Here is a 24,214-nt window from a genome sequence, read left to right on the forward strand (position 1 = left end):
TGATCATTCCTTTTCTCCAGCAGGATATACTTCTAATTTTCTTGGTAAAGAAACCATTGGTTTTTACAGTGCATGTCCTAGAACTACTTTAGGAATTGCCCAAGAAAGGAATAAATTTCTCAGGAATGTATCCTCTCAATTTTTGCTCAGTTTTTCTTCCCCAGTATGACCAAGGAAAACTGTGCTTTGCTTAATAAGATTTTTCCATTATCACTTTATTAAAATGCATTTATTTTCTAGGTATATTTGGAATGTAACATGCTAACTTTGTTTTCAGAGGAAATTGTATTTATATGCACCTAAAAATATTGTACTGGGATATCCTGGTAAAATGGTATAAACTTGTAATAAGGATGAGTTCTTGTTATCATGAAATTTATTTTTAACCTATTGAAAAGGTATTTGATTAGATATTTCTGAAATTCCAACACTTTCATTTGCCAAGTGAATATCTTGGACATCACTTAATGTAGTTTCTTGTTTTGCTTTCCATTATAATAATATAAGAAATTTATCTTCCTGTATTTTGTGGTTCTTTGGAAGCTTTAATTGCATTAATTGCTGTGTATTTAGGTCTTCATTTTTGAGATCCTAGAAGCTTAGATACTGGATTCTTGAAGCGCTCAAGGGCTCCAAACCTATATTCTTTCTTTTAGCTCCCAAGCAGACACCGCGTGCTCCTCCCAAACCAAAAACATCTCCACATCCAAGAATCCCACAAACACAGCCAGGTAAATACATATTTTATATTCTGGCCTGAAGAGTTTGATATTAGTGAAATTATTCTATTGAATTACAGCGAGTTGGGTTTTTTAACTCTTGTATAACAGGTCTTCCTTTGAAATCTAAACAATATTTACATTTATTTTTGAACTTCATCAAAAAGTATGCTATCGGAATAGCTTATTCCAGGAGACTTCCTTATAGTTCCGTTATTTGAAAAAGGAGCTGGAGAAGAATGGGATTTTTTTAAAGAGTAGATTACCTATTTCCATTGCCTCTCTGAGCTTGGGAATACCTGTCCTTTCCACAGTCCTTGAATGTGCCTCTCCCTGCCATTCCCATATAATTTTTTTAACTTTCAATAGATTTTACTTAACAGTATGTCATGAAGGTTTTATATATTTTCTTCTCTCCTACAACATAATGATCATATAACTTTGCTTTAGTGGTTTTGCTTGTAAAATTTTGGTAAGGGCCCAGAGAAAAAACATATAAACTATTTTTGATTCTTTTCAAGAGGCTCTTATCTCAATGATTAAATCTAACCCTAACTTCTCAACCAAGATCTTGTCCAGTTTCTCCAACTGCCTCAGAGGATCTCTATTTGGGGGCTACCATATAAACTTGACATGCCTCAAAAAAAGTTCATCATCTTTTCCTCCTTGCAGTTTCTCGTTTACATCTCTGGTAGGTTCTCCGTATTTGACATCTAATTTTTATTCCTCGTCCAGCCTCTGTAGTCCATCTGTTAATAATTATGATGCATTCCGTTCTTCCAAACATTTCTAGCATTGGCGCCTATGCCAAGCATGTACTTGGTCATGCTTTGTCTGTTCCCATTGATCTCCTATCTCTTTTCTCTAATTTCAAATTATATCACCCCTTAATGCTTAAGTTATTAATTCATTTCATCAGTCACTCAACAAATATTTATTGCATGCTGACTATGTGCCAGACACTGGGATGTGAGACAAAGTTGCATCTTTCCATGGTCAAAGAATTTACAATCTAGGCCTATCACATACATTTAATTATATCATTTATGACATGGTCTGCTTCCAAAAAGTATGAGGGTGTACCTCTCCAATTTCCTAGAAAAGGAACCTTCACTACCACTTACAGTCTGGGGAAAGGAAAATGTTAGCAGCATCAAAATTGCACCTAATTGAGGTAGTAGTTCAGAATTCCACCCATAATAGATAGAAAGTAACTGCAACCCAAATACTTCTGGCTTTGTCAGTGTTCCTTAATGCAAGATAAAGATTTGAGAAATCTATTGTGAAAAAGAAAATGCATTCTAATTATTCCACATAAAAGTAGGTGAAATTAGGAATTCCCTTACCCAAGGGAATGATCTTACTGAATAGATCCTAGCAATACAGGAGGTTTTTATAGACTTTTAAAGACATTGCGCATATGAACTAAATCTTGTAAAGGTAAATATTCAAATCCCAGTACTCTCTCCCTTACCTTGTCTAGCTCTTATAAATTTCAAAAGGCCATTTAGATGAACAATGTTTTGTGTATAACAATAGTGAATGCAAATTATTATTGTTAGACTTGTTGGGTATCCCCACAGTAGTGTGTACAACTTCAAGTACAACATAGTGTGTTCCTCCATTACTTTTTTCAGAATGAAATTCCATTAATTGGGCATATAACCTTTCTTCCTCTGTATACTTAGATGCCAATATTTTAAAGGCAAAGTGGAATAAAAAGTTTATAACAAATCATCAAGAATATTTTGTCATTGAATAAAGCTTTGATTTTTAGATTCCAGTGTTCATAGGTAATAGTAAACAACCTCATTATTAATTTTATACCTAGAAATCCTATAACCATCAAAACGATGGGTGCTTCTGGGTTATGTAAGGGCAAAGAACATGAGAATCAAAATATACTCAGACCCTTCAATGTCAAGTTGGCAAAAATCTTTTAGAAATGGAAAAAAAATTATAGTCATAATTTTCACATTTTGACATTGCACATTTACTTTTCACAACCATCCTTTGGGTTAGGGCAGGTTTATTATTTCCACCTAAAAAAAAAAAAGAAGATAAAATGTGACCTCAGCACTGATCTCTAGAGAACCCTAGTGTTTGGACCTATGCTCATGTCTGGACCTCAGCATTCAGCTTAAGTCTCATCTCTGGTACTTAATTACAGTGTAACCTCAGACAGAAAGGCACTAACCCAAGCCATTAAAGTTATTCCTTCCATTATTCCTTCCATCATCATGGTAAGAATCAAAGAGCATAATCCTTATAAAACCATTTTTAAAATTGTAAAATGAGCCATAAATAAATGAGACCTTTTTTTCTGGTATCTGTTACATTAACACCTCATTACTCCAAAGGTACAGTTGGGGGAAGACAATTTTAGTTCGTGAATTTGCTTAAAGATTTATTTGGGGCCTAAGCACTGCAGGCCATTGTGGAATGTGACCCTCCCCACCCTAGGCCTTCCTGCTTCCCTTTCTGCTGTTGCCTGAGCTGAGCTTAAGCTTGTCTTGTCCGTGCTTCAGTGGCTTCTGCTCTGACTTCACTGAACTCATCTTCACAGAAAGACATGAGGCTGGATTTGAGGAGTCAAGCAAACATCCAGAAAAGAGGAACAGTCCTCCTTTAATGTAACTGTTATCTCTTCTGAAAAGAAGATCTAAAAAAAAAAACCTATATCCTACCCTTCATGCTTAATCATATTTTGTGATATCTCAGACATCATTTTTCTAAAAGTATCTGGAATTCTAGCTGATAAATGTTTAGAGCTTAAGGTTTATTTTTCTATCTAATTCTCATTTTTAAAATCCCTGGTCAGGCTTATAGCTTGTCGTATCTCCCATGTTTAGCAGGACTGGGAGATGCTGAAACAAAATGACTCATGATCTGAGTTCTCTCTTTCAGGTCGAAAGGTGTCCCAGAGTGTAACTTCAAAGCCAAAAACATCACCAAGTCCAGAAGTATCACATACTCCACCTGGTAAATGATTTATTTCTTGTTTAAGCCAAATGCATTCTCCGGTCACACTCGGCTGCAATGACACCTGAGAGCTGATAGATGTGAGGTCAATATTGCACTCATGTTCCCACACCACGTTGAATCATCCATGGTATGATCTCAGAATTTCTGCTAGTTATGTGGTTTCTCCTATAGCAAGCCATTGAGACAATCAAATGATAGGGAATTATGCCAAGGGTAGATTTTTCCTTTAGAACTAAAGTTCTCATACTTTCTGACTTATAAAAAAAATAATAAGCCTACCAGTGCTAATTATACTATGTTCAAATGGTTCACTGAAATTAGATAAAATAATTTGAAGTTTTTTCCATAAAAAAATAAAATGTTTTTGCAAACAGAGGAAATGATGTTCACCCATTATCTTTGGTTGAGTAATTTTACACTATCCAGCACTGAAGATTTTTTTTGGTCAAATTCTACTTTGTCAGGGCATCTGGGAGGCTCGGTGGTTGAGTGTCTGCCTTTATTTAGCTCAGGTCATGATCCCAGGGTTCTGGGATCGAGTCCCATATCAGGCCCCTCATAGGGAGCCTGCTTCTCCCTCTGCCTGTCTCTCTGCCTGTCTCTCTCTGCCTGTCTCTCATGAATCAATCAATATTAAATAATCTTTTAAAATATTAGACTTTATCGATTCATGGAACAATAGCTTAGGTTGAGAAATAAATTTTGCATACACAAGGGATTTCTTTAGCTATAAATCTATTTCTTATTATATGAGAAGTTCTTTTGTCCATTTATGGGGGGGGGGAAATAATTTTATGTTTGTGGAAGTAGTTGATGTGGGAACCGCAAGGGCCCAGACATTTCCTGAGTCTTGCCACCAATGCTCTAGATCCTCAAGTGACCTTAGGAAGCCACTGTAAGAGGAACAGTTCTCTAAAACCCAAATGAAGCTAATTTTTAATGAGAAAGAGTATCTGGAAAATGCTCTAATTTTTTCTTTCTTTTTAATGGTCCAATTATTATAAATTTCTAGATGCTTCTAGAAGCCTATGGAACATTCCCAGAACTAAAGGATTTCTAAGCCATAGCATGAAATGATGGCATTTTGGAAGCAAGGCGGAATTCACTTGCTATAAATGTTTTCCAGATTTGTAAGCGGGGGGGGGGGGGTATATTATTGCTGCTGTGGGATAGTCTGGTTGTTGCAGGTGGCCGTAAGTCAGAGGGAGGCCCCTGTGCTCTGAAGTCTAGAATTTCAATTTACATCACTAAACACAACAGCCAATATAATAAATACCCATAAGAAAAAAAGCTGATTTTTCCCACTTGCAAAAGATCAATTTCTTATTTTGAGTTACAGGAAAAAAAGTGTAATAGAAATTGAGTCATTAATGATAACAAGAGGAGGTTTGAGTGATTTTGTTTGCTTTTCCTTTTTGTTAGAGAAAGTAATACTGTTGGTCCTGGTATGACTTAATCTCGTTAAACCATATCTAATAGTAAATTATGCCTTATAGTTGTTTTTTTCTTTTTAGATATCTAATATTTGCCTTAATTCTACATTATTTTTCACAGAAACTCTAACCTGTAAGTTTGAGCACTGGAACAACAGCAAAACTTCCCCCTGGAGCCTCCATTGGGCTTATCCCATTGACTTTCCAGTTTCACGTGTTCAGTTAGAATTCTATCTCTAAACCTGGTGCTGGTCCCACCACATGTTGATTAGGGACTCCCCTGTTGCTGGAGGGGTGTGGTGCCTACAGGAATAATCTTCAGTTTTCTCATAAGTGCTTGAACAGACTAGGCTCTGTTATGTTCAGTTTCCGGGTCATATCTAGGTGCGAGTTTGCATCCTAATGAGCCCAGGATCTTGTTTAGAAGCTCCTCTAGGTTATAGCTCAGAAAGCGGAGGGGAAACAACACGTATATTTAATACGTACTGAAATAATACGTAAAGAAATAGATGCTCAGCAAAAATCTAAGAATGTAAAATGTAGTGCTGAAGTCAAGACAAGAGTTATGTTTTATCACAGTTTATCTCAAAATTTATTCTGAGTGATATCAGAGTAACCTGAATTTTTAGATCTGTATCCAGTAAGTCAGCCTAGGATTTGCCACACAGTCCTTCGATTCTGTAGATTCCTAGGTTCGACACCAGTTTCATCTGCTTAGGCTTTTAAAAAACTACCTTCCAGGCACTCAGTTGAATTCTTGCTATAGCATTTAATGAGGAATCTAGAAAAATTGAGCCCACACACCACATCCAGAACCAAAACAGAACTGTCCTTGCTTCAGATCTGCCTCAGAGGAATGATTTCAAATTCAGAGCAAAGGGCTTGCCCTAACACCTGGCTCAACAGGTGCTTTCTTTGTAGATCTGTTTCTGAACAAATAGCTGGGCAGCCCGGGTGGCTCAGCGGTTTAGCGCCACCTTCAGCCCAGGGCGTGATCCTGGAGACCTGGGATCGAGCCTTCTCCCTCTGCCAGGGTCTCTGCCTCTCTCTCTCTCTCTCTCTCTCTCTCTCTCTCTCTCTCTCTCATAAATAAAATCTTAAAAATAATAATAATAAATAAAAATAAAAAAAGAGATTTGTGGTGACTCTTCTGGTTCATAGGTATCTGGATAGACCTCAGTCATTGGAAGTGAATCAGAAAGAAAATCAAGATTTTGGCAAGTTATGCAGTCCTCACAGGTGTTCTGTGGAACTATTTGCTTTGGTAAATTCCAATTTGCAGCCACACTTATGCATTTTTGCAGTTAGGAAACGGGAGGAGAATGCTGAAATGCCTTTGGAGATAGAATCACTAGGTAGGATGTAGGCCATGACTGTGGCTATGGAGAGGAAGAGGATACTGTTGCTTCTACTTGGGCAAGTGGTAGATGATGATGCCACTAAGGCAAGGAACACAAGGGAATAAGCACTTGTGTCTGTGCATGCTGGGTGTGGAGGGCCAGTAGGACTTTCAAACGGGAATGTCTAACTGGTAGTCAACATGTATTTGGGGATTTCTGAACTGAAAATATAGGATATAGATTTTGGAGTCACCTGTCTACAGATTGCAGGTGTGTGAATGATGTCATCCAAAAAGAAAGTATAGACCGAGAAAAATAAGAGTTCAGAGATCAAAGGCTTGGGGGACACAGTTACACTTAAGAAATGGATAAGGATTGAGTAGCCAGCAGAAGTTGCTGCTGAAAATATAGGAGAGTACCAGGAAGGAGGGCCTCAGGAGGTAAGGCAGGGAGGGGTGCTCAGAAATGACACTGAGGTATGGAGGGATCAGAGGAGATGCTGGACTTTTAGTGCAGATCCAGAAACCCGTAACTGAAAGCCATGGGCCATGCTTCAGAATCCAGCAGTTTCCAGATCTTAGAAAGGTAAAACAGAACATATACCAGATATATTAATATGTCTGCAGTAAAAAGTGTGAGTGTGCCACACCAGATGAATAAAAAAATGTAATTAGGAAAAAAATGTAATTAGCCTTAGGTCAGGTCTAGTCAGGTTTTGCTGTCGAATTAGTTAAAAAAAAAAAAACTAAGTTTATGGAGCATTTGGACCTCAGAGCTATGGATAAATCATTGGAGATCCATGGTTGCAAGGGATCAGGGAAGTAGAAGCCAGACCACAGCAGATGAAGATACAATTGAGAGACCAGGTAGCAAAGCAGATAGTCTTTTGATTATAGGAATGAGTATAAGGGAAGGATGGTTTGAAGGGGAGGCCTTCTCAAGGGAATAGGATTATCAGTTTTAGAATGTTGGAGCCTTTGAACTGTTTCATAGGTGAAGAGGGAGGAAATCGTGGATAAATGGAAATATGGACTAATGGCGAGACATGAAAGATCATGGAAATAATGGAAGGTAAAAGGCTCTAGAAGAGAGGGTGGCCTGATGGCAGAAGAAATGCTCTGGAAGTTGCCTCTAAACAGGCATGAGACATGCTTTCTCCCAGACTGGACCTAAAGGTACAAGGTTAGAATAAAGGAACAGAGAGTCTGGAGGTGGAAATGCCGTATAGCCCACGTGTATTACTTTTCCAAGATAAGTCACTTGGTAGCTTATGGCAAGAGTAAACCTCATTGAAAACTTTGTATTTTCATCATCTTTATCAGAGACTAACAGATTAATTTCTCTCCTTTACTCTAGCAAAACATTCTTGTGTATTCATTTGCATTTGTCCCTCTTAGACCTTTCCATTTGTGATCATCTTAGTTGGATCTTTCTTTGGATTGGTGCACTTTATCCAAAAGGACAGTTAATATCATTGGTTAGTCAATATAAATGGTAGGTTAGCTAATATAATTGAGTCTAAAATATAATTCCAGTATTATATATTAATATATTTATTATAAAAATATTCTTATAAGGAAATTAAAACTGCCTTCTTATATACATTGTCTTTATTAATACACTAAGTTTCTCCCCACGTGGAAGATTTAGATTTTAGGAATCATGCTTTTGTTCAATGTAATATATGGAGGAATGCCACACAGGGGAAAAAGAAAAAAAAAAAAGGTTTCATTTCTTGGAGCTGCAGTTGACCAAGTAAGAATGATTCATATCCCTTTCCTGTGAATATTTCTATTTCTTTCCTTTCCACTGATTTCACCTGCTTTAGAAAGTCTGCAGTGACAGTTTATTAAATCATCACTTCATGGTTAAAAAGTGCCAATTGCAGCAGCAGGAATTCACATTACCCTGGCCTGCATTCCACAGTCAACGAAAGCAGGCAGCGAGTAATGTATTTACAGTACGGTGGATTTATTGGTAGCACATTTTTTTCTCAGCCTCTCCTTAATCCCAGCTCCTCTCTGTATCGTCGAGAACTGTAGCCTTTTAGGGTATTTAGAAACTACAGGCCTCTTTGTATGGCCATGATCTTCACAGAGCCAAAGCAAAGTCTTTCACCCTCCAGATAAACATTTAGTTTGATTTACAACTGGAAATTTCTCATATTTTACCCTTTGAATCTCAAAAACACTACATAGCAAAGGTCAAATGTTCACTATTGTAGTAAGTTTTCTCTAGTTTTTGTGGACCAACCACTGATCTTCTTAAAGCTTTTTTTTTTCTCTTTAAAAAAATGAAATTTTCAAGTTCCTTTTAGCTCATAAAGGTTCTAATTGAGTCAAGATTCTACTCACTGTACCAAATTCCACAACTATAACTGCATTGGGACTTAGTGGCCTAGACTGAGAACACAAGTGATATGCAAGTTAAATATGATCTCCAAAAGCAGTACAAAGAGAGTGTCAGTTCTATATAAACTATTTCTACACTAATGGGGAAGTGGTGCTTGGGCACCTCATGGTGCAAAAGATTTCTTTTCCTGAGATAGAATTCTACCCTGAATCCTAATTTTTTCCCCCCAGCATCATTTAGGATGCAAGGAAATTATGATGACTACCAAAGGGATTCTGGTACTTACCAGATCTTCATTGTGGTAGGAAAACCTTTCAGCAAGACAGTAGGACTAAGAAGAACCTCTTTATGGTGAAACTGAGCCAAAGAATCACTTTACCTTTCTCTTGGAAGGAGACTTTGTCATAAAAATCTGGTACTAATAGTAGGTAAATTACCCTGGTATTTTCCTCAGTGAGAGATAAGATGTCAGATTCCCAGTCTACTGTTTTATTTTGCCAAAATAAATTCTAAAAATATACTGGATATCAAGGACTGACTGTAAGTGTGTCTCTTCTACCTGATATTTGGTCCCTAGTTGTCACACTCTCAACTGTCAAAGAGGCCCTGGAACCTAATCTACTAGAAGGCACATCACCAAGAATGACAAAAATGACAACATGTACTTAGCATTTACTCATAACGAGCACTTTCATAGACTTTTCATGTGGTCTCTTCTAATGATGGATAGGCTCCTCTTGTTCCATTTTCTGAATGCCTTTTAGAATAAAATTTTGTTCTCCTCTCAGATATTCAAGAATTTGCCTTTCTTGCTGTCTCCCTTAATTTATGGGCCATTTATGCCTATATTACTAGGATAATGTATTTTTCTGTTCCTCTCCGTGGACTTTGAGTCTGAATATCAAATGGCAGCGAGCCACCTCAGGCAAGAGTCAACTTTCTGGTTTTCTTGGGGTTTCTTTCTTTTTAAGATATTATTTTTAAGTAATCTCTACACCCAATATGGGGCTTGAAACTACAACCCTGAGGATCAAGAGTAGCATGCTCTACTGACTAAGCCACCCTCTTGTGATTAACGACTTTAGTTAGTTCCTCTTTTGTTATTTCCTCTTCCCCTCAAGGAAGGCTTCATAAAGAACGGTGACCAATTTTGTTTAACTACCATCAGAGCTTTCCTTACACAGTGACTTTTTCCATTTTGAAAAAACAATCATTTTCATGGCTTTTTAGCCATTGTGAAAATGCCTTTATTTTATTCATGTTTTCCAGGATATTTTATCTGTAGGTTAGGTTTCACTCCAGATGTGGCATTTATAGTACAGTGTTTTATAATCTTTTTCTTTCAGTTCCAAAAGATGTGCTCCTTCCCCCTAAACCAGACCCTGAAGTCTCTCAGAGTGAACCTGGTAAACAAATTGTTTTATTTTGCCAGTTAGGAGGTGTGTTTTTCAAAAAATGTTCTTGAGATAAATACATTTTTAAATCATTGTGATGTGGAAGAAGTTTGGAGAGTATTATGGATATAAAATGTGTATTTCTTTTTTGTGAAGATTTCATCTTATAATTTGCTTGGATTTTTTTCTCTGGTTAATGTGAGGGAATAGTATATAATTAGCTTATTTTCCTCTGGAAATGTTTTCACCGAAAAGGAGAATGTGCTAAAATTATAAGACATGCTTGTTAATCTACCATTTTTACCTTCTTTCAAAATGTAAATAGAACTACGTTCCAACTGTGGGTGTACTTTGAGTCAAAAATGTGCGTGCCTACTCAAAAACTTTCCTCAAAGTCACAGTGAATGAGATTCAAGTTTTAGCTAAACCAAATTTCCTTAGTGGCATCTAATATATAGAATTTTCTCATATTTACTATGATTCTTTGAGATGTTTAAGTGTTCAAATGGAAGCATCTAGAAATGCAGAAATGCTGTTTACTTTGCCAGGTAGTAATTCTCATAAATATATTTCCGTGGTTTGCTTTTGACCTAGTTCTGCAACCTGTTACCTTTAGAATTGATGCACCAGAGACAACAATAGGTAATGTGTCTCCCCTACCGACCAACTCTAATTGTTTTCTTTGCTACAGTCCACTTGCAGGTCTTTCTCAACTCATCAAATCGAAACATCATCTCTTCTCGATCCACTTCATCTTCTCATTCTCATTACTCTTACTCTTTCCAAAATAGAAAAGCAATGGCTTCACTGTTGTAAAGACTTTGCCCTGAAGACCAGCTTATTAAGACTATTTACTCATTACTGAGTCCATCTCCACCTACCTCATTTATTTCCACATTCGAAATGGTTCCACGTGCTCATGCCCATCTAGTTAACATTTTCTGCATGTTTAGTGGTTCTCGGCTGTCGTGTTAAAACACACTAGCATGTGACAAGTTATGAAAGGTTCTGGCATGTAATTATTATTAATATTGGCCAAAATACTGAACTTTGCTAATGGTTTATTTTTAAAAATAAACTTGAGGAGACTCCAGGTGACTGTGACAATAACGAATATTTTCACTCAGTTTATAATCCTGTATGTTCTCTTGATGGGAGAGACAGACAGACAGCTACAGCTGACCAGATCTGTTTCTCATTCATACCCCATCCTTACCAGGGATGGTCATGGAGTATGTCAAGCCCTGAGTGTTACTTCTTACCTGTCCTGGTACACAAATAACAAAAAACCAAAACAAAACAAAAACCAACAGTTGAGAACCATTATTCTTATATTCCACGGTCATTTTCCTGAAGGTTCTGTATTACATTTAACTTTCTTCTTCATGACCCACCTAATGTTTTCCTTTTTTCTGTTTCAAATGAAGGAATCTCATGTAATATTATTCTGGCCTGGTGCTGGCTTTTGCATCTAAAGATTAAAAATGCCGGTACTTTTCTTTTGCAGCTCCTTTAGAGACACGAGGCAGCCCTTCTATACCCATAATTTCACCAAGTACTAGTCAAGCGGAACTGCAAACCACTCTGGGTAAATTTTGTTTTCATATTTCAGTCCAACGAAGACCTACCTTGTAGGCATTGCCCTTGAAGTTGCCATACGTACTTTGTGTTCATGGGATGTTTCTAAACAATAAAGGGTCTCTTCTTACCATTATAAAAAAAAAAATCCTTTCCACTTGATTCTTTTACATTAACCGTGTATTTGTCCTTCTAATATTTATGCTGGTTTTCAATATAAAATGAGAATATTTTAAAACACCTTTACAAAATTTTAACTGCTCTGAAAAGAGAAATGTTCCCAGTGTGTATCAGTGCTATACTTCTTGGTTGGTTTTTCCATATTTGAAATTGCTTTTGGGAAGAAAAATTTCATCTCGTAATTATTATTTTATGGGTGGTAAGTGAAATGCTAAGCAATGAGAGTTCCAAAAAAGAAATTGTTTTAAGGTTGAGCCCTTACTCTGGAGAGCTCAGCATCTAATATAAAGAAACAGGATTTAGTGAGAGTAGGGCTTCCTCAGTACCTCCCAGCACTGTGTGTAACATTTTCCTTTAAACCACATAACAATTGCACAGCAAGTTCTATTATTTGCCTCATTTTACAGCTTAGAAAATTGAGGCATAGAGAGATTTAAAAATTGGGCCAAGTCACACAGCTAATGTCAAAGCTGGATTGAAACCCACCTCTTCAGTCACCAGAGCTCCTGGGATTCACTCCCGTGTTATACATACGAGTGTGATAGAGAAATGAGCAACATGCTAAGCAAGCAAACTACTAGGTGCATTAGGGGAGGTGACAGAGGAGGTGACATTTACCCTGGATTTTCAGGTTGGAGTGAGAGTTAAAGATGTGAAGGGTTCTTTCAGGTTAACGACAGATGGGAGAGAGGCAATTCAGAGAATGGTTGTCAGGCTAATCTGATGAGCATGCGACTTGGGCTAGGTGTGTCGGGAAGGTTGGTGAGGACGAGTGGGCCGTGCTTTTCCAAAAGTTCGGCACCAACATCTTCACTTCACGGGAGACCCCAGTTTGCCTCGCCCTCAATTGAAATTGAATCAGAAAACAAGAGTTCCCTGCTTGTGTTTGTTGCTTCCCCTGCCCTGTCCGCACACATCCCACATGACTATGTTTAAAATCAGTGGCCTTATTTTTCTTTCCTTTATCCGTTTTCAAATAAATCTGTCCTGTGTGTGTGTGTGTGTGTGTGTGTGTGTGTGTGTGAGAGAGAGAGAGAGAGAGAGAGAGAGAGATCACATTTCAAAATGAAATCCTTTTTAAAGGACAAAATTTAAAACTGACCAAATGTATCCTAATTTCCAAATATTCGTCTATCCTAGCCAGGGCCCACAAAGTGAACATCACCCAGCACAGCAAAGGCAAACATACTTTTCTAGAACCACTCCTGGATATACCAATTATCTACTTTCTACTCCCTATTGTTTTTAATGTACTTCAGTCTATTGAAGCAAGAACGCTCACCTGCCAACTGTCCCAAGTATGTCTGTTATGAGCAGAATCCAGATTATAAAGCAGGGCAGAAAAAAGATGCCAGTGTGTTCTATGCACCAAGTATTTTCTTGGGTACAGTGTGTGGCAAAGTAATTTGCTACATCTATGTGATGCTGTGATGACTTCGAGATAACATGGGAGTAAAAGTAGAGCCACACTTATTTTTTACTTTGGCCAGGAGAAGTGTATCTATGTCAATAAACTGACTCTCACATGACATAAATAGAAGAATATTTATTCTTACATAGTGTAAATTCACCTCTTTTCATATGATATATTTCTTTTCCAGCTCACATAAATAACTTTTGTGGAGTTAATGGAATAGAGAGGAGGCGTGAGGATAATAATATCTAAAAACAGTTAAGAGGCACAATTTAAGAACAGCCGTGTCCAGGATCATGAAATGTAATCGTGAACAAAAAGCTTTTGGAAATCCTTATAATAACCATTAAAATAATAGAACCAGAAGATAAAAAACTTAATAAATGAGTTATTAAAAGGTACCTTTAACCTTGAGATTTTGTGATGATGAGGCATACTTATACATGCAGTTTCCCTCTCATCAATGCACGGGGTGGAAAATGTGGGGTGATTTTTTTTTTGACATGTTGAGGGTGATAATTCTTGAAAGCCAACCGCCTTACTGTGTTCTTCCCCAGCAGAAACACACCAATCCACCCAAGGAGTCTTCACAACTAAGATTCCACTAACAACTGAATTGGCAAAGACAACTCCGGGTAATGCTATTTCCTTTCCGTATAGTAAAGTGCTTTTCTTTCATTTTTAAGCGGGAAAGAAGTTTTCTTTTCAGAATGTCAGTTTTCATCATAGTGGAATTCGGTTCCATCATTTCGTAGGTGCAGGACATCAGCCAAATAGGAATGTTTATATGTACGTCACTCGAATGTAGGGAAGACCATTTCTTCAGTTAGAACTTGGCTTTTGAATATAGGGTTGACCACATGATGCTGAGAACTAAGAAGGAAAGCCTCCCCCATCTGGCCTTTTTTCTTTGTTTAACCTTCATTTGCCTCATTTTCCACATCTAAATAAGAATAGTCTGTTTTGGCTTTTTTCTCTTCCCCATTCACCTCTCCCTCCCCCTTGCTCTCTCCCTGCCTCTCTCTATCCCATCTCCTCCTCTCCATGAGCATATTGATATTGTGGCCTGAGGAAGGAAACTCGTAACAAGAAGAATCATTTTTTAAAGATGACTTAATATTTAAACATCGAGGGAGGGTTTGGGAGAGATTTCCTTTTATTTCTTCCTTTCTACTTCTTGGGAAGTGAACTCACCTACACAAAGTTCTATCACCCTGTTCTTAGAAGTCTATCTTTTTTGTATTTTTCTATCTTACTTAGGTGAGAATCAGTCGTGGATTTCTGATAATTTTGTGTTTTTTTTTATTTTTGTTCTAAATTATTGCTTTTGTTCATCTCTACATCTATCATGTGGTAGGAAGCCCAAAACCCAAAAGTAAACTTTTTTTTAAGTAGTTGGAAGACACATCTATTTTACTTCTTGTCAGTCATAATTTGTGGCAAAAATTTGGTGCAAGAAATTTGAAATGGTAAAAAAATTATTTAAACATCTAATGTTAAAAAATAATTAAATAAACATCTAATGTTAAGGTATTTTATAGTAAGCAGAGCAGTACTTATGCTAAATAAACATAACTAGAACACTTTATGGCATAGGACACTTCTTGTAAATTTTCTCAATCTTTTTTTTACTTGTTTGGTTTCATTTTTTATTAGTTTTTAAACGTTTGTTATTTTCCTTATTACCTTTCTATTTATTAACTTTGTATTTATTTATAAATCCACACAGAAGAAACCTGACAGCTCTCCCACATCCTCATGACCAGCTTCAACCATTACCAACAGATGGTCAATCACATTGCATCCATAACACGCCCTCGTTTTTGTATGCTTTTTTTTTTTTGTATTTTTGCTTAATAGAAACAATTAGTGTCTTAATAGAAGATAGTTGGATTCTCAAAATTAAAAACATTGTTTCTGCAGCAAAATATATAAATATTTATAAATAGCATTAAAAAAAGACTATTCAGTTTGTGTCGCCAAATGAAAAAGATTCCAGCTTTTTAGAGCTTTATAGATTTCAGAATTAAGAGTAAAAGAGGTTTGATTTTCCTTGCTTTGCTTTTTCTTATTTTAATGGGAATATCAGTATTGTGTCACCATTACTAGTGTATGTGGAATTTTTATCATTCTTTCTAGAACATGGTTTTACTAGATAGGAATTTCATGATTGATGTATATCCAGGATCTGATATCATTATATGAAATGTCTTAACATATTTATACAATGTACTGTATGTTCTGAGGATAATTAGCTTGGCCTAAACTGTGCTGCCCTAGGATTCATCACTTCTGTAGGCTTGGACCAAGGATCTTTAGAGTGAGCTCACCAGGGATTCACTAGTATGAGGTGACAAAGGACACCCTAGGAAAGAACCCATCTTAAGGAAGGGAGTAGCATTCACAATCTGGGCCAGCCCAATACACTGCATTTCCCAAGAAGGTCCACTTTCACAAAGCCATGCTATGTGTCACCCTCATAAAACCCTCATAAATGTGTACCTGAGCTCTACTGAAGAGGAAGTCAGTCATCTGTTTTGGTTTTTGTATTGTGTTTTTAACATCAGGCATTAAAGGCATAAGACAGCACACCGCAATTTGAGAGAGCTGCCAGAGGGGTGAAATGATTCCTCTTGATCTTTGCTCTCTCCCAACGCATGTACCATGGCCTGCGTGGCTTTTTGATCTCCAAACCTTCCTTGATGGGGGACCCAAGTGCTCCAAAGAAACTTTGTGCCTAAAACCTGCAGCATGAGCCCCCTAGGAGAATCTCTAGCTCCTTTTCTCTGTGACACCCTTGCCCTTTTGTCTGACAATTCCCTGCAGCACACCAGAACCAAAGCCCTGAAATGTTCAAGCTCTTCTTTGCCTTTCTCAAACCATAATAGAAATCCACTTGACTAGAGATACTTTGGGATCACTGTTTATTTGACTCATTTCCACTCCCTTAGTCTTGCCCCACCCAGGAAAATTATATCTTCCTTACCCTCTCCCTGTGCTGGGCAGAGCATGAGATCTTCAAGGTGTTTCTCCTATAATCCTGTTTTTCTTTCTGATGGTATCTTCATATAGTATTAATGCTCTTCTTAAATAGATTTTTATAAAAATAGGTACAAAAGCATCTTTTAAAATTATTATTAGTCATTAAAAACTATGTGGACATATGTTCACAAAGCTCCTTTGTCTTTTTTTTTTTCAGTTTAAAATTAAAACCCTAGAGCAATTTTCTCAAGGCCGTGTGTTTTTCAGTGATGAACTATATGAGTAACTCACAGTCTAAACTGAAGTAATCCTCCAACTCTTGTATGAAAAATTGTCTAGATTTAAGTAAAGACTGTGGGGGGAAAGTAAAGCAAAAATTCTGATCCTGTGGCTTTGAAATACTGAGTACAGGCCTAATTATTTGTGTTCTGCTTTACATCCCTTTCCTGTCTAAAGTTTTCAAATTCATATTTGTTCTAGAATGAGACTAATAAGAACCATGATCTTTATATTACTTTAAAATAATCTAACACTGAGGAAATTAACATGAAAAACTGAAATAGCTGAAATTCACAGGGAATCCTACCACTCCCAAAGGGAATTTTGAAGACAAGCATTTGCAAATCATCATTACACATTTTAGGGTGTAATGAGAATTAATTTTGTATAACATCTGTGCTCTGTTCACTCTAGCTGCTACAGTTTGAAAGGCCCACACTAACCCTACAGAGAATTTCAGCATGTGTCTGCTGTTTTTGGCCTGAAGTATGGCAAAATTCTGCTCATCAGTCTCCACGTTGGAAGCTTATAAATGAGCTACATTATAATCTGTTTCACAGGTGTATTTTTTTTAACATGGTAGGCAAAGCATTGCTGATTTATGATTATATAAATACCCACTCAAGATGTGAACAGAATCATCAAAACTATGTAATCTACTCACACAGTTTGCAAGAAAAATTTTTTCCAGTCTTAAAGCATTAAATTACCAAGAGAGTTGGTGGTAAGGAGGCAGTGCGGTATGTCAAAGAGGAAAGTAGAAGAGGGAAAAATGAAGGAATTCCAGGATGAAACCACACTTTAAAACCTTAGGAAGCAAAAGTATTTCAGCGGAGTTTGTTATGATTTTGCCTGCTTACAATGGTCGCTCATTTTTTAAAATTTATTCAGCAAGTCTTCGTTAGGAGTCATCACTATGCCAGGCCCTAAGGACCAAGGAGCAGGAAATGACAGGCAGTGTTTTGCTCCCTTGGGCTTGTCCCAGTTCTTGTTCCTTACTAGCCCTCTCTTGATAGGCAAGGGCAACAGAGGTCATTGTCTCCTATTCCTAAAGCTTTAACAGATAGGACTAAATGAGTATTCATTTCAGGGCTCATGAGTTAGGACCACATGCTCCTATTCTTTTAACCTACCTAAATATAGGTATTTACTTTGAGATTACCTATCTTCTTTGGCAAAATAATGTTCCACTATGACTTCCTAATTGAGAGATATGGATGGATGGATGATGGACGGACGGACGGACAGAAGGCTAGATGGATGGCTAGTTGGCTTGTTAAGCCAACCGTACCATGTTAAGCAACCGTTGGGTAAAATAAATGCCCTTGAGAAACATGGACTAAATGAAGACCAATCCTTACCACACATTGCAAATGACCTACCTCAGTCTGTGTGTGCCTTTATTTCCGGTCATGAAGATGATTACTTGTTTTATTTTCTTTAGCAGCAGTGCTGTAATGCATGATTGCAGGTTTCAGGATATCCTTTCTACTTCCATGCAAAATGTATGAGTTTTGGTCCCTACGATGCTAAATCCCCATTTGATGAAATATTAGTTACTAACTATGAAGCTTTGCCTCTGTTTCAGCACCACGCAAGTTATATACTACTTCTGTGAGGCCCAGAACACCAGACAAAGTACACATCAGACCCGGTAAGTTGTTCCTCTTTCCAGTGACCTAAATAATTAGCATACCTGGGAAGGTATAAAATGTATTGAAACAGCAACATACACCAAAGGAGGGGTATATATCCTTAAATGGCAATAAACGATGTGTAGAAATTCCGGTCCTTGTAGATAAGTAGAGAGGTAACAATGAATACATGGTAGTGATAAAACGTGACTAAGGTTTTTAAGGATGAGCAGATATAAAGACTCCATGGAACTTTATCAACATAGAAGCATTTTTAGAATAGCATTTGTATGTAAATCTCACACATACTCCTTCAATTTTCTATGGCAATTATAGGAAAAGCATTAGAGTTAGCAATTCGGATACTATTAGCTCTCAAATGTTCTTTAAGAAGAGATGGTCACTTCTAATAGAAAAGATTCTTGTTCTGGGAGAACATTTGTACTTGATTCCTTCAGGTGATAAAACACACACAGACACAATTTACAGGTTGTACACAGTAAAAATGATAACTAAACATTGGGAAATACTTTACATTTATTGAATTCTCCAAAAGTTTTAGGATCTCCCTCACTGGAGCTTGTTAAGGGAAAGTTAACTTGGAGAGGTTGATCTGGTTCATGTAAATTGCCCTTGTGCTAAAGCAAAATTTGGACCAAAGACACTGGGCTTTTCTGCCCCTTTGTTGCTGCAATTCTGTCTTCTTAAAGTTCTGAATCATGAAGCTGGCTTATAAATTAATGTTCTTGGTCAACCTCTCTCCAGGGATGTGGGAAAAGAAACAATTATTTCTATCCTTTGGTTTATGGATATTCCATGTGGTTTTTTTGCAGTAATTTTCCAATATCTAAAGGTAATTAGGCACAGACATCTTTTATCAACAAACATATCTCCATGTGCCCTCTGTACTATGATAGCTGTTGAGAGCTTAATGTGTGGCTGGTTATATTAAGTATTTCTACAAAATAATGAAACTGTAACAACAGTGGTTAACATTGACTGAAGGCTTGCTATGCATCTTGTGGGGCACAGTTGAGGAAGCCAAGACACGAGAATAGCTAGGAAGTAGACTAGAAGGCAAGCAATCTGCCTCTGGAACTTGCTCTCTCAACCACAACACCCTTGGTGCTTTTCCTTGAAGAGTCTTCCAGAGGATAAGACAGGTGACCTCTTAAAGTATTGGTAATGCTTTGTCTCTCCATAGAGCAGGAGAGAAATTAAAATGATTTCATCATACTCTGTGTTCAACAATGGACTTGTACCAGGTTGAGGGAACAGCTGTACCTAAAGACCCCGGCAAGAGACCCACCAGCTTATGAGTTATGAATTAAGGCCTTGGCACATAAAGGGGCTTCAAGTTTTGGTTTCTAATTGGGTTTATATGTAGTCCTGATTTTTCTTCAGTTCTGTTTTGAAATGTATCTAGTGCTTATAAATGAGGTGAGGGATTTCCCATTTAGTTGTATATACTCCCTTGCCTCTGTTTCAGCACCCTTGCCAGTTAGTTCTTTAAGCCCAGTGATCACCTCAGAGTAAAAACATCAGGTCTCTAGCCCAAATTCAAGTCTGATTTAAAAACCAGAATTGTGGTTTCCATATTATAAAGCAATAGTTTTTGGTAAGCAAGCATTTTCCTGTTGCCTAAATGACTTCCAACTCTCTGAGAACTTCTGTTTGCCTTGGCTGCAAAGTTTTAATAGGAAAATTTCTAACCTATTTATTTCCCACTTTATTATAGTTCTGAACAAGACAACTACGAGACCTAGTAGACTCAAACCCAGTAAGATGCCAAAAGGGAATGGAATGGGAACAGGTAATGATCACAAATTTATTTCCTTTTTGGTCCTCTCTAAACTTAAAAATACAAAAGTATTTTTAATAAATGTTTTTATTCAAAATACTTTTGAAGAATTTTGTTGAATTCACACTTCAATTTCTTTTTTTTACCAGTTTTGGAAGTTCTTAATATATCTGTAATTGGAAATTGTAACATTCCAACATCAAAAATTGGTGTGTCTCTGAAAACACTGAAAAAGAATTTTTCTTTTCTAAACTCAGACCACTCAATCAGCTACCATATATAGTCTTGATTCTTGAAAAGTTCCTGATTAAATATGTATAAAATGTATTATTGAAAGATAATATCAAAATAGTTGTTTTCTCTAATTCTAAAACCACTTTCCATATACAGGTTCAGTCTTCAAGACTATAATCACTTGGTTTTTAAGTTGGCAATTTCACAAGTACCATTATTTTTTTTTATAAGACCTACATTTTGGGGGCACCTGGGTGGCTCAGTTGGTTGAGTATCTGCCTTCAGCTTAGGTCATGATCTTAGGGTCTTTGGATGAAGGCCCACATTGGGCCCTCTGCTTGGTGGGGGAGTCTGCTTCTCCCTCTCACTCTCCCTCCCTGTGTTCTCTCTCCCTCTCTCTTTCTCTCTCTCAAATAAATAAATAAAATCAAAAAAAAAAAAAGACCTGCATTTGTTGGCAGTGTGAAACATGAATTTCCTTGTATTCATTCATTCATTTAAAAGATTGGGAGAGATGGGAGGCAGAGAGAGAGAGAATTTTAAGCAGGTTCCATGCCCAGTGCAGAGCCCCATATGGGTCTCTATCTCATGACCCTGAAATCTTGTCTTGAGCCAAAATCAAGAGTTGGACCCATAACCAATGGAGCCACCCCAGTGCCCCACAATATTTTTTGGAATAGTGCAAATCATGTGCTTGCTTATGGAAAAAAGCCTAGAAATTAGAATGTCTTTAATGTGTATATATTTAATCCATGATGGTTCCCTAATGAGAAAGAGATGTGTATAATACCTAAAGATATTTGGTCTAAAAATAATTTAGATTTGTTTTAAAATGTTTTTTTTTACTAGTTTATTACAGTGTGTGAAGTTCTAGGAATCCACTTTCCTTCAAGTCATTTAATGAGGCAATAACTATAAACCCCTGACTCATGAAAAGCAAGAAAGCTTTCCAACATCTATTTGTGCTCAGCTGTTCCTTTTACTATTCCCAACTGTGGGATTAGGCAATGCATAGTTTCTCAGATTGACATAAACAATCTGGCTCTAAACAGAACCACCTTGTTAATAGTCAAAGTGCTTCCCTGGAGTTTGTCTAAGTAAAAATAAAAGAAAGCATTTGTGTCAACAAAGCAAATGAAAGAACAGGTAGCTATGATCAAACTTGAAAGTCATTAACCTTCAGTGTTACCAAGTATTGATTCTCACTAGGAAAATGCTAATTGTCTTCCAGAAGGAAAACAGTATTATTAGAAGTCTATCTAACAATATAAACATTTTTTTCAGAGCCCCTTGTAACACAAATTGACATCTATTACTCATTTGTGTAGATGAAATTAGCTTTGTAGTATTAACTCATCTGATTAAACTGTGGAAGGATGACCTCTTTGCAGAGCTTCTGCATTTTAATTAGTTGGTTGCTAATAGAAATGGGCTGGTGAGCACAGGTAGAGAAAGCTGAGCTCACTGTCTGCTTCCTTTGCTCTACCTCCCTTCCCAACCAAAATGCATTGCACATGTTCTATGTTCTATTGTCTGTTGGGATTCCCCTTCATGAAATGCTGCCCATCTGTGGGGAATGAAGTCAGCAGATGGCATTCTCTTTCACCTCCTTCAGGATCAGCCTCAGCTGAGAGTGCTTTGATTGGAGGTCTGGGTTTCTGGGTTATGTATCTCCGTGTCTACTACAATATCACATAACAACCAAATGATATTTGCCTCAGGAATGCAAGGTTGGCTCAGCATTCAAACAAATTCATATAATTCTCATTACCAGAGAAAGGGAGAATAGTCATACGGTCACCTCAATAAATACAAAAAACAACCATTAGATGAAATTCAAAATCCAGGGATGCCTGGGTCATTCAGTGGTTGAGCATCTGCCTTTGACTTAGGCTGTGATCCCAAAGTCCCCCAATCAAGTCCCACATCAGGCCCCCACAGAGAGCCTGCTTCTCCCTCTGCCTATGTCTCTGTCTCTCCGTCTCTCGTGAATGGATAAATAAAAATCTTTAAAAAAAATTCAAAATCCATTAGTGATGAAATTATCAGAAAACTAGGAATAGAAGGAATTTTCCTCACTCTGATAAAGGACACCTGAAAAACCTGCACCTAACATCATACTTAATAGTGAATATTTTTCTCCTAACATCAAGAACACAAGGGTTCCTACTTTTACCACTTATGCTGAAAATAGTAGTGAAATATTCAGCCAATGCGATAAGGCAAAAAAAAGACATAAATGGTATAAACATTGAAAATTACAGATGACATGTAGGATATTATGAAAGAAAATTTAATATCTCCGACTATTTGCTTCGAGAGTAAGGTTTTTAAAAATTTGTGAGAAAAAGAATGTTTTAAAATCTCTTCTCTCAATGGGTGGCTGGGAGGCTTGGTTAGTTAAGCATCTGCCTTCAGCTCAGCTCATGATCTCAGGGTCCTAGGATGGAGCCCCTGCATCAGGCTCCCTGCTCGGTGGGGAGTCTGCTTCTCTCTCTGCTCCTCCCCTGCCTTGTGCTCTCTCTCTCTCTTTCTCTCACTCTTTCAAATGAATAAATAAAAATCTTTTAAAAAATAAAATAAAATCTCTTCTCTCTAGAATATTGATTTACATGTGTCCACATTAATTTGATTCTGCATAATTTGGTTCTGGCTTCTTTACCAGAAATGTAGCTATTTACATTGTTAATTTTCTTCTCTGACCCAGTCCCACTATGCTTCTATTGAGTCTTAATGAGATTTAATTTCTGCATCATCTGATTCCTAATCAACTTTGACATCTTGCCCAGATTACTTATCTTTATTATTCATCCATCTCAACAACATTTTCCTGTAGTTTTTCATGCTGAAATTTTCAGCCTGGATATTTTACATTAAAAAGAAAAATCAGGGCGGCCCGGATGGCTCAGTGGTTTAGTGCCACCTTCAGCCCAGGGCCTGATCCTGGAGACCCGGGATCGAGTCCCCATCGGGCTCCCTGCCTGGAGCCTGCTTTTCCCTCTGCCTGTGTTTCTGCCTCCCTCTGTCTCTCGTGTCTCTCATTAATAAATAAATAAAATCTTAAAAAACAGTTGATAAAGGAAGTGTTTAGGATTATTTATAAGACATATTCTTCATGGCCTTATGCCACTTAAAATCATGCTTGTGGAAGACTAAAAAAGAGATTGAGGCCTCAAAACTTATGGACTTTTGATTATTCGGGCCTCTACAAAAATCTTGCAGTGATTCCATAAGCCCCAGGAATCTTTAAACCATCTTGAGCCAAGTTTCTTATTTCATAACATCATTACAGATATTTGCCCAGGGTTATACATAGTTCTTAGCTATATTTGTAAATATGCCTCCACTTCAAAGTCTGCAAGTAGCCTACAAACACTGAGGTTATAGGTGGGTTATTTTTCCAGCACTCTGCTTCTATAGTTTTTCCAGAGATGTGTTTTAGCTCCACTGATGTGTTCTAAAAATGACAGCCCATCTCAGATCTACACCGTGGAGATGCAACAAGCATGAGCTAGACCAGGAGATAACAAAGACTGTAGCCCCACAGGCTAAAGCTGGCCTGTTTTCATAAATAAAGTTTTGTTGAAGCATAGCCTGTTTTCATAATTGAATGGTAGGAACAATTGTGACGAGACAGTATGGTTCACAAAGCTGAAAATGTTTACTGTCTGCCCAGCAGAGTAGGCTAGCTTCTCTTATCAAGGGTTAATCTCCAACTTTCTCCCTGTAGAAGGAAGTTCCTGAGCTGTACCAGGTACTCTTTCATCCAACCACTATTTATTGAAGGCCCATTATGTTTCAGGCACCGTGTAGTCTGGAAACCAGCTTGACACATGTGGTTTAGAAGATATGTTAAATACTTGAACCTGAGACTTCTCTCTCTGCCTCC

The 24,214-nt window shown here is 37.3% G+C and overlaps 1 protein-coding gene across 23 annotated transcripts in view; it reads left to right on the forward strand.

Annotated features, from left to right (window-relative positions):
* The window catches only part of ABI3BP (ABI family member 3 binding protein), a 234,624-nt gene that overhangs the window by 170,882 nt on the left and 39,528 nt on the right, over nucleotides 1-24,214 (forward strand). For 13 of the 23 annotated variants that reach the window (XM_055316193.1, XM_055316197.1, XM_055316199.1 and 10 more), the window contains 8 exons: nucleotides 657-731; nucleotides 3,627-3,701; nucleotides 10,176-10,235; nucleotides 10,818-10,865; nucleotides 11,731-11,811; nucleotides 13,953-14,030; nucleotides 18,245-18,310; nucleotides 20,029-20,103. In XM_055316193.1, the coding sequence (XP_055172168.1) occupies nucleotides 657-731; nucleotides 3,627-3,701; nucleotides 10,176-10,235; nucleotides 10,818-10,865; nucleotides 11,731-11,811; nucleotides 13,953-14,030; nucleotides 18,245-18,310; nucleotides 20,029-20,103 (558 nt within the window). The remainder of the gene's footprint in view (nucleotides 1-656; nucleotides 732-3,626; nucleotides 3,702-10,175; nucleotides 10,236-10,817; nucleotides 10,866-11,730; nucleotides 11,812-13,952; nucleotides 14,031-18,244; nucleotides 18,311-20,028; nucleotides 20,104-24,214) is intronic. The other 10 variants (XM_055316195.1, XM_055316215.1, XM_055316214.1 and 7 more) reach the window with 6 other exon arrangements.

The sequence above is a fragment of the Nyctereutes procyonoides genome, unplaced genomic scaffold (assembly GCF_905146905.1).
Source record: "Nyctereutes procyonoides isolate TBG_1078 unplaced genomic scaffold, NYPRO_anot_genome, whole genome shotgun sequence".
Lineage (NCBI taxonomy): Eukaryota > Metazoa > Chordata > Mammalia > Carnivora > Canidae > Nyctereutes > Nyctereutes procyonoides.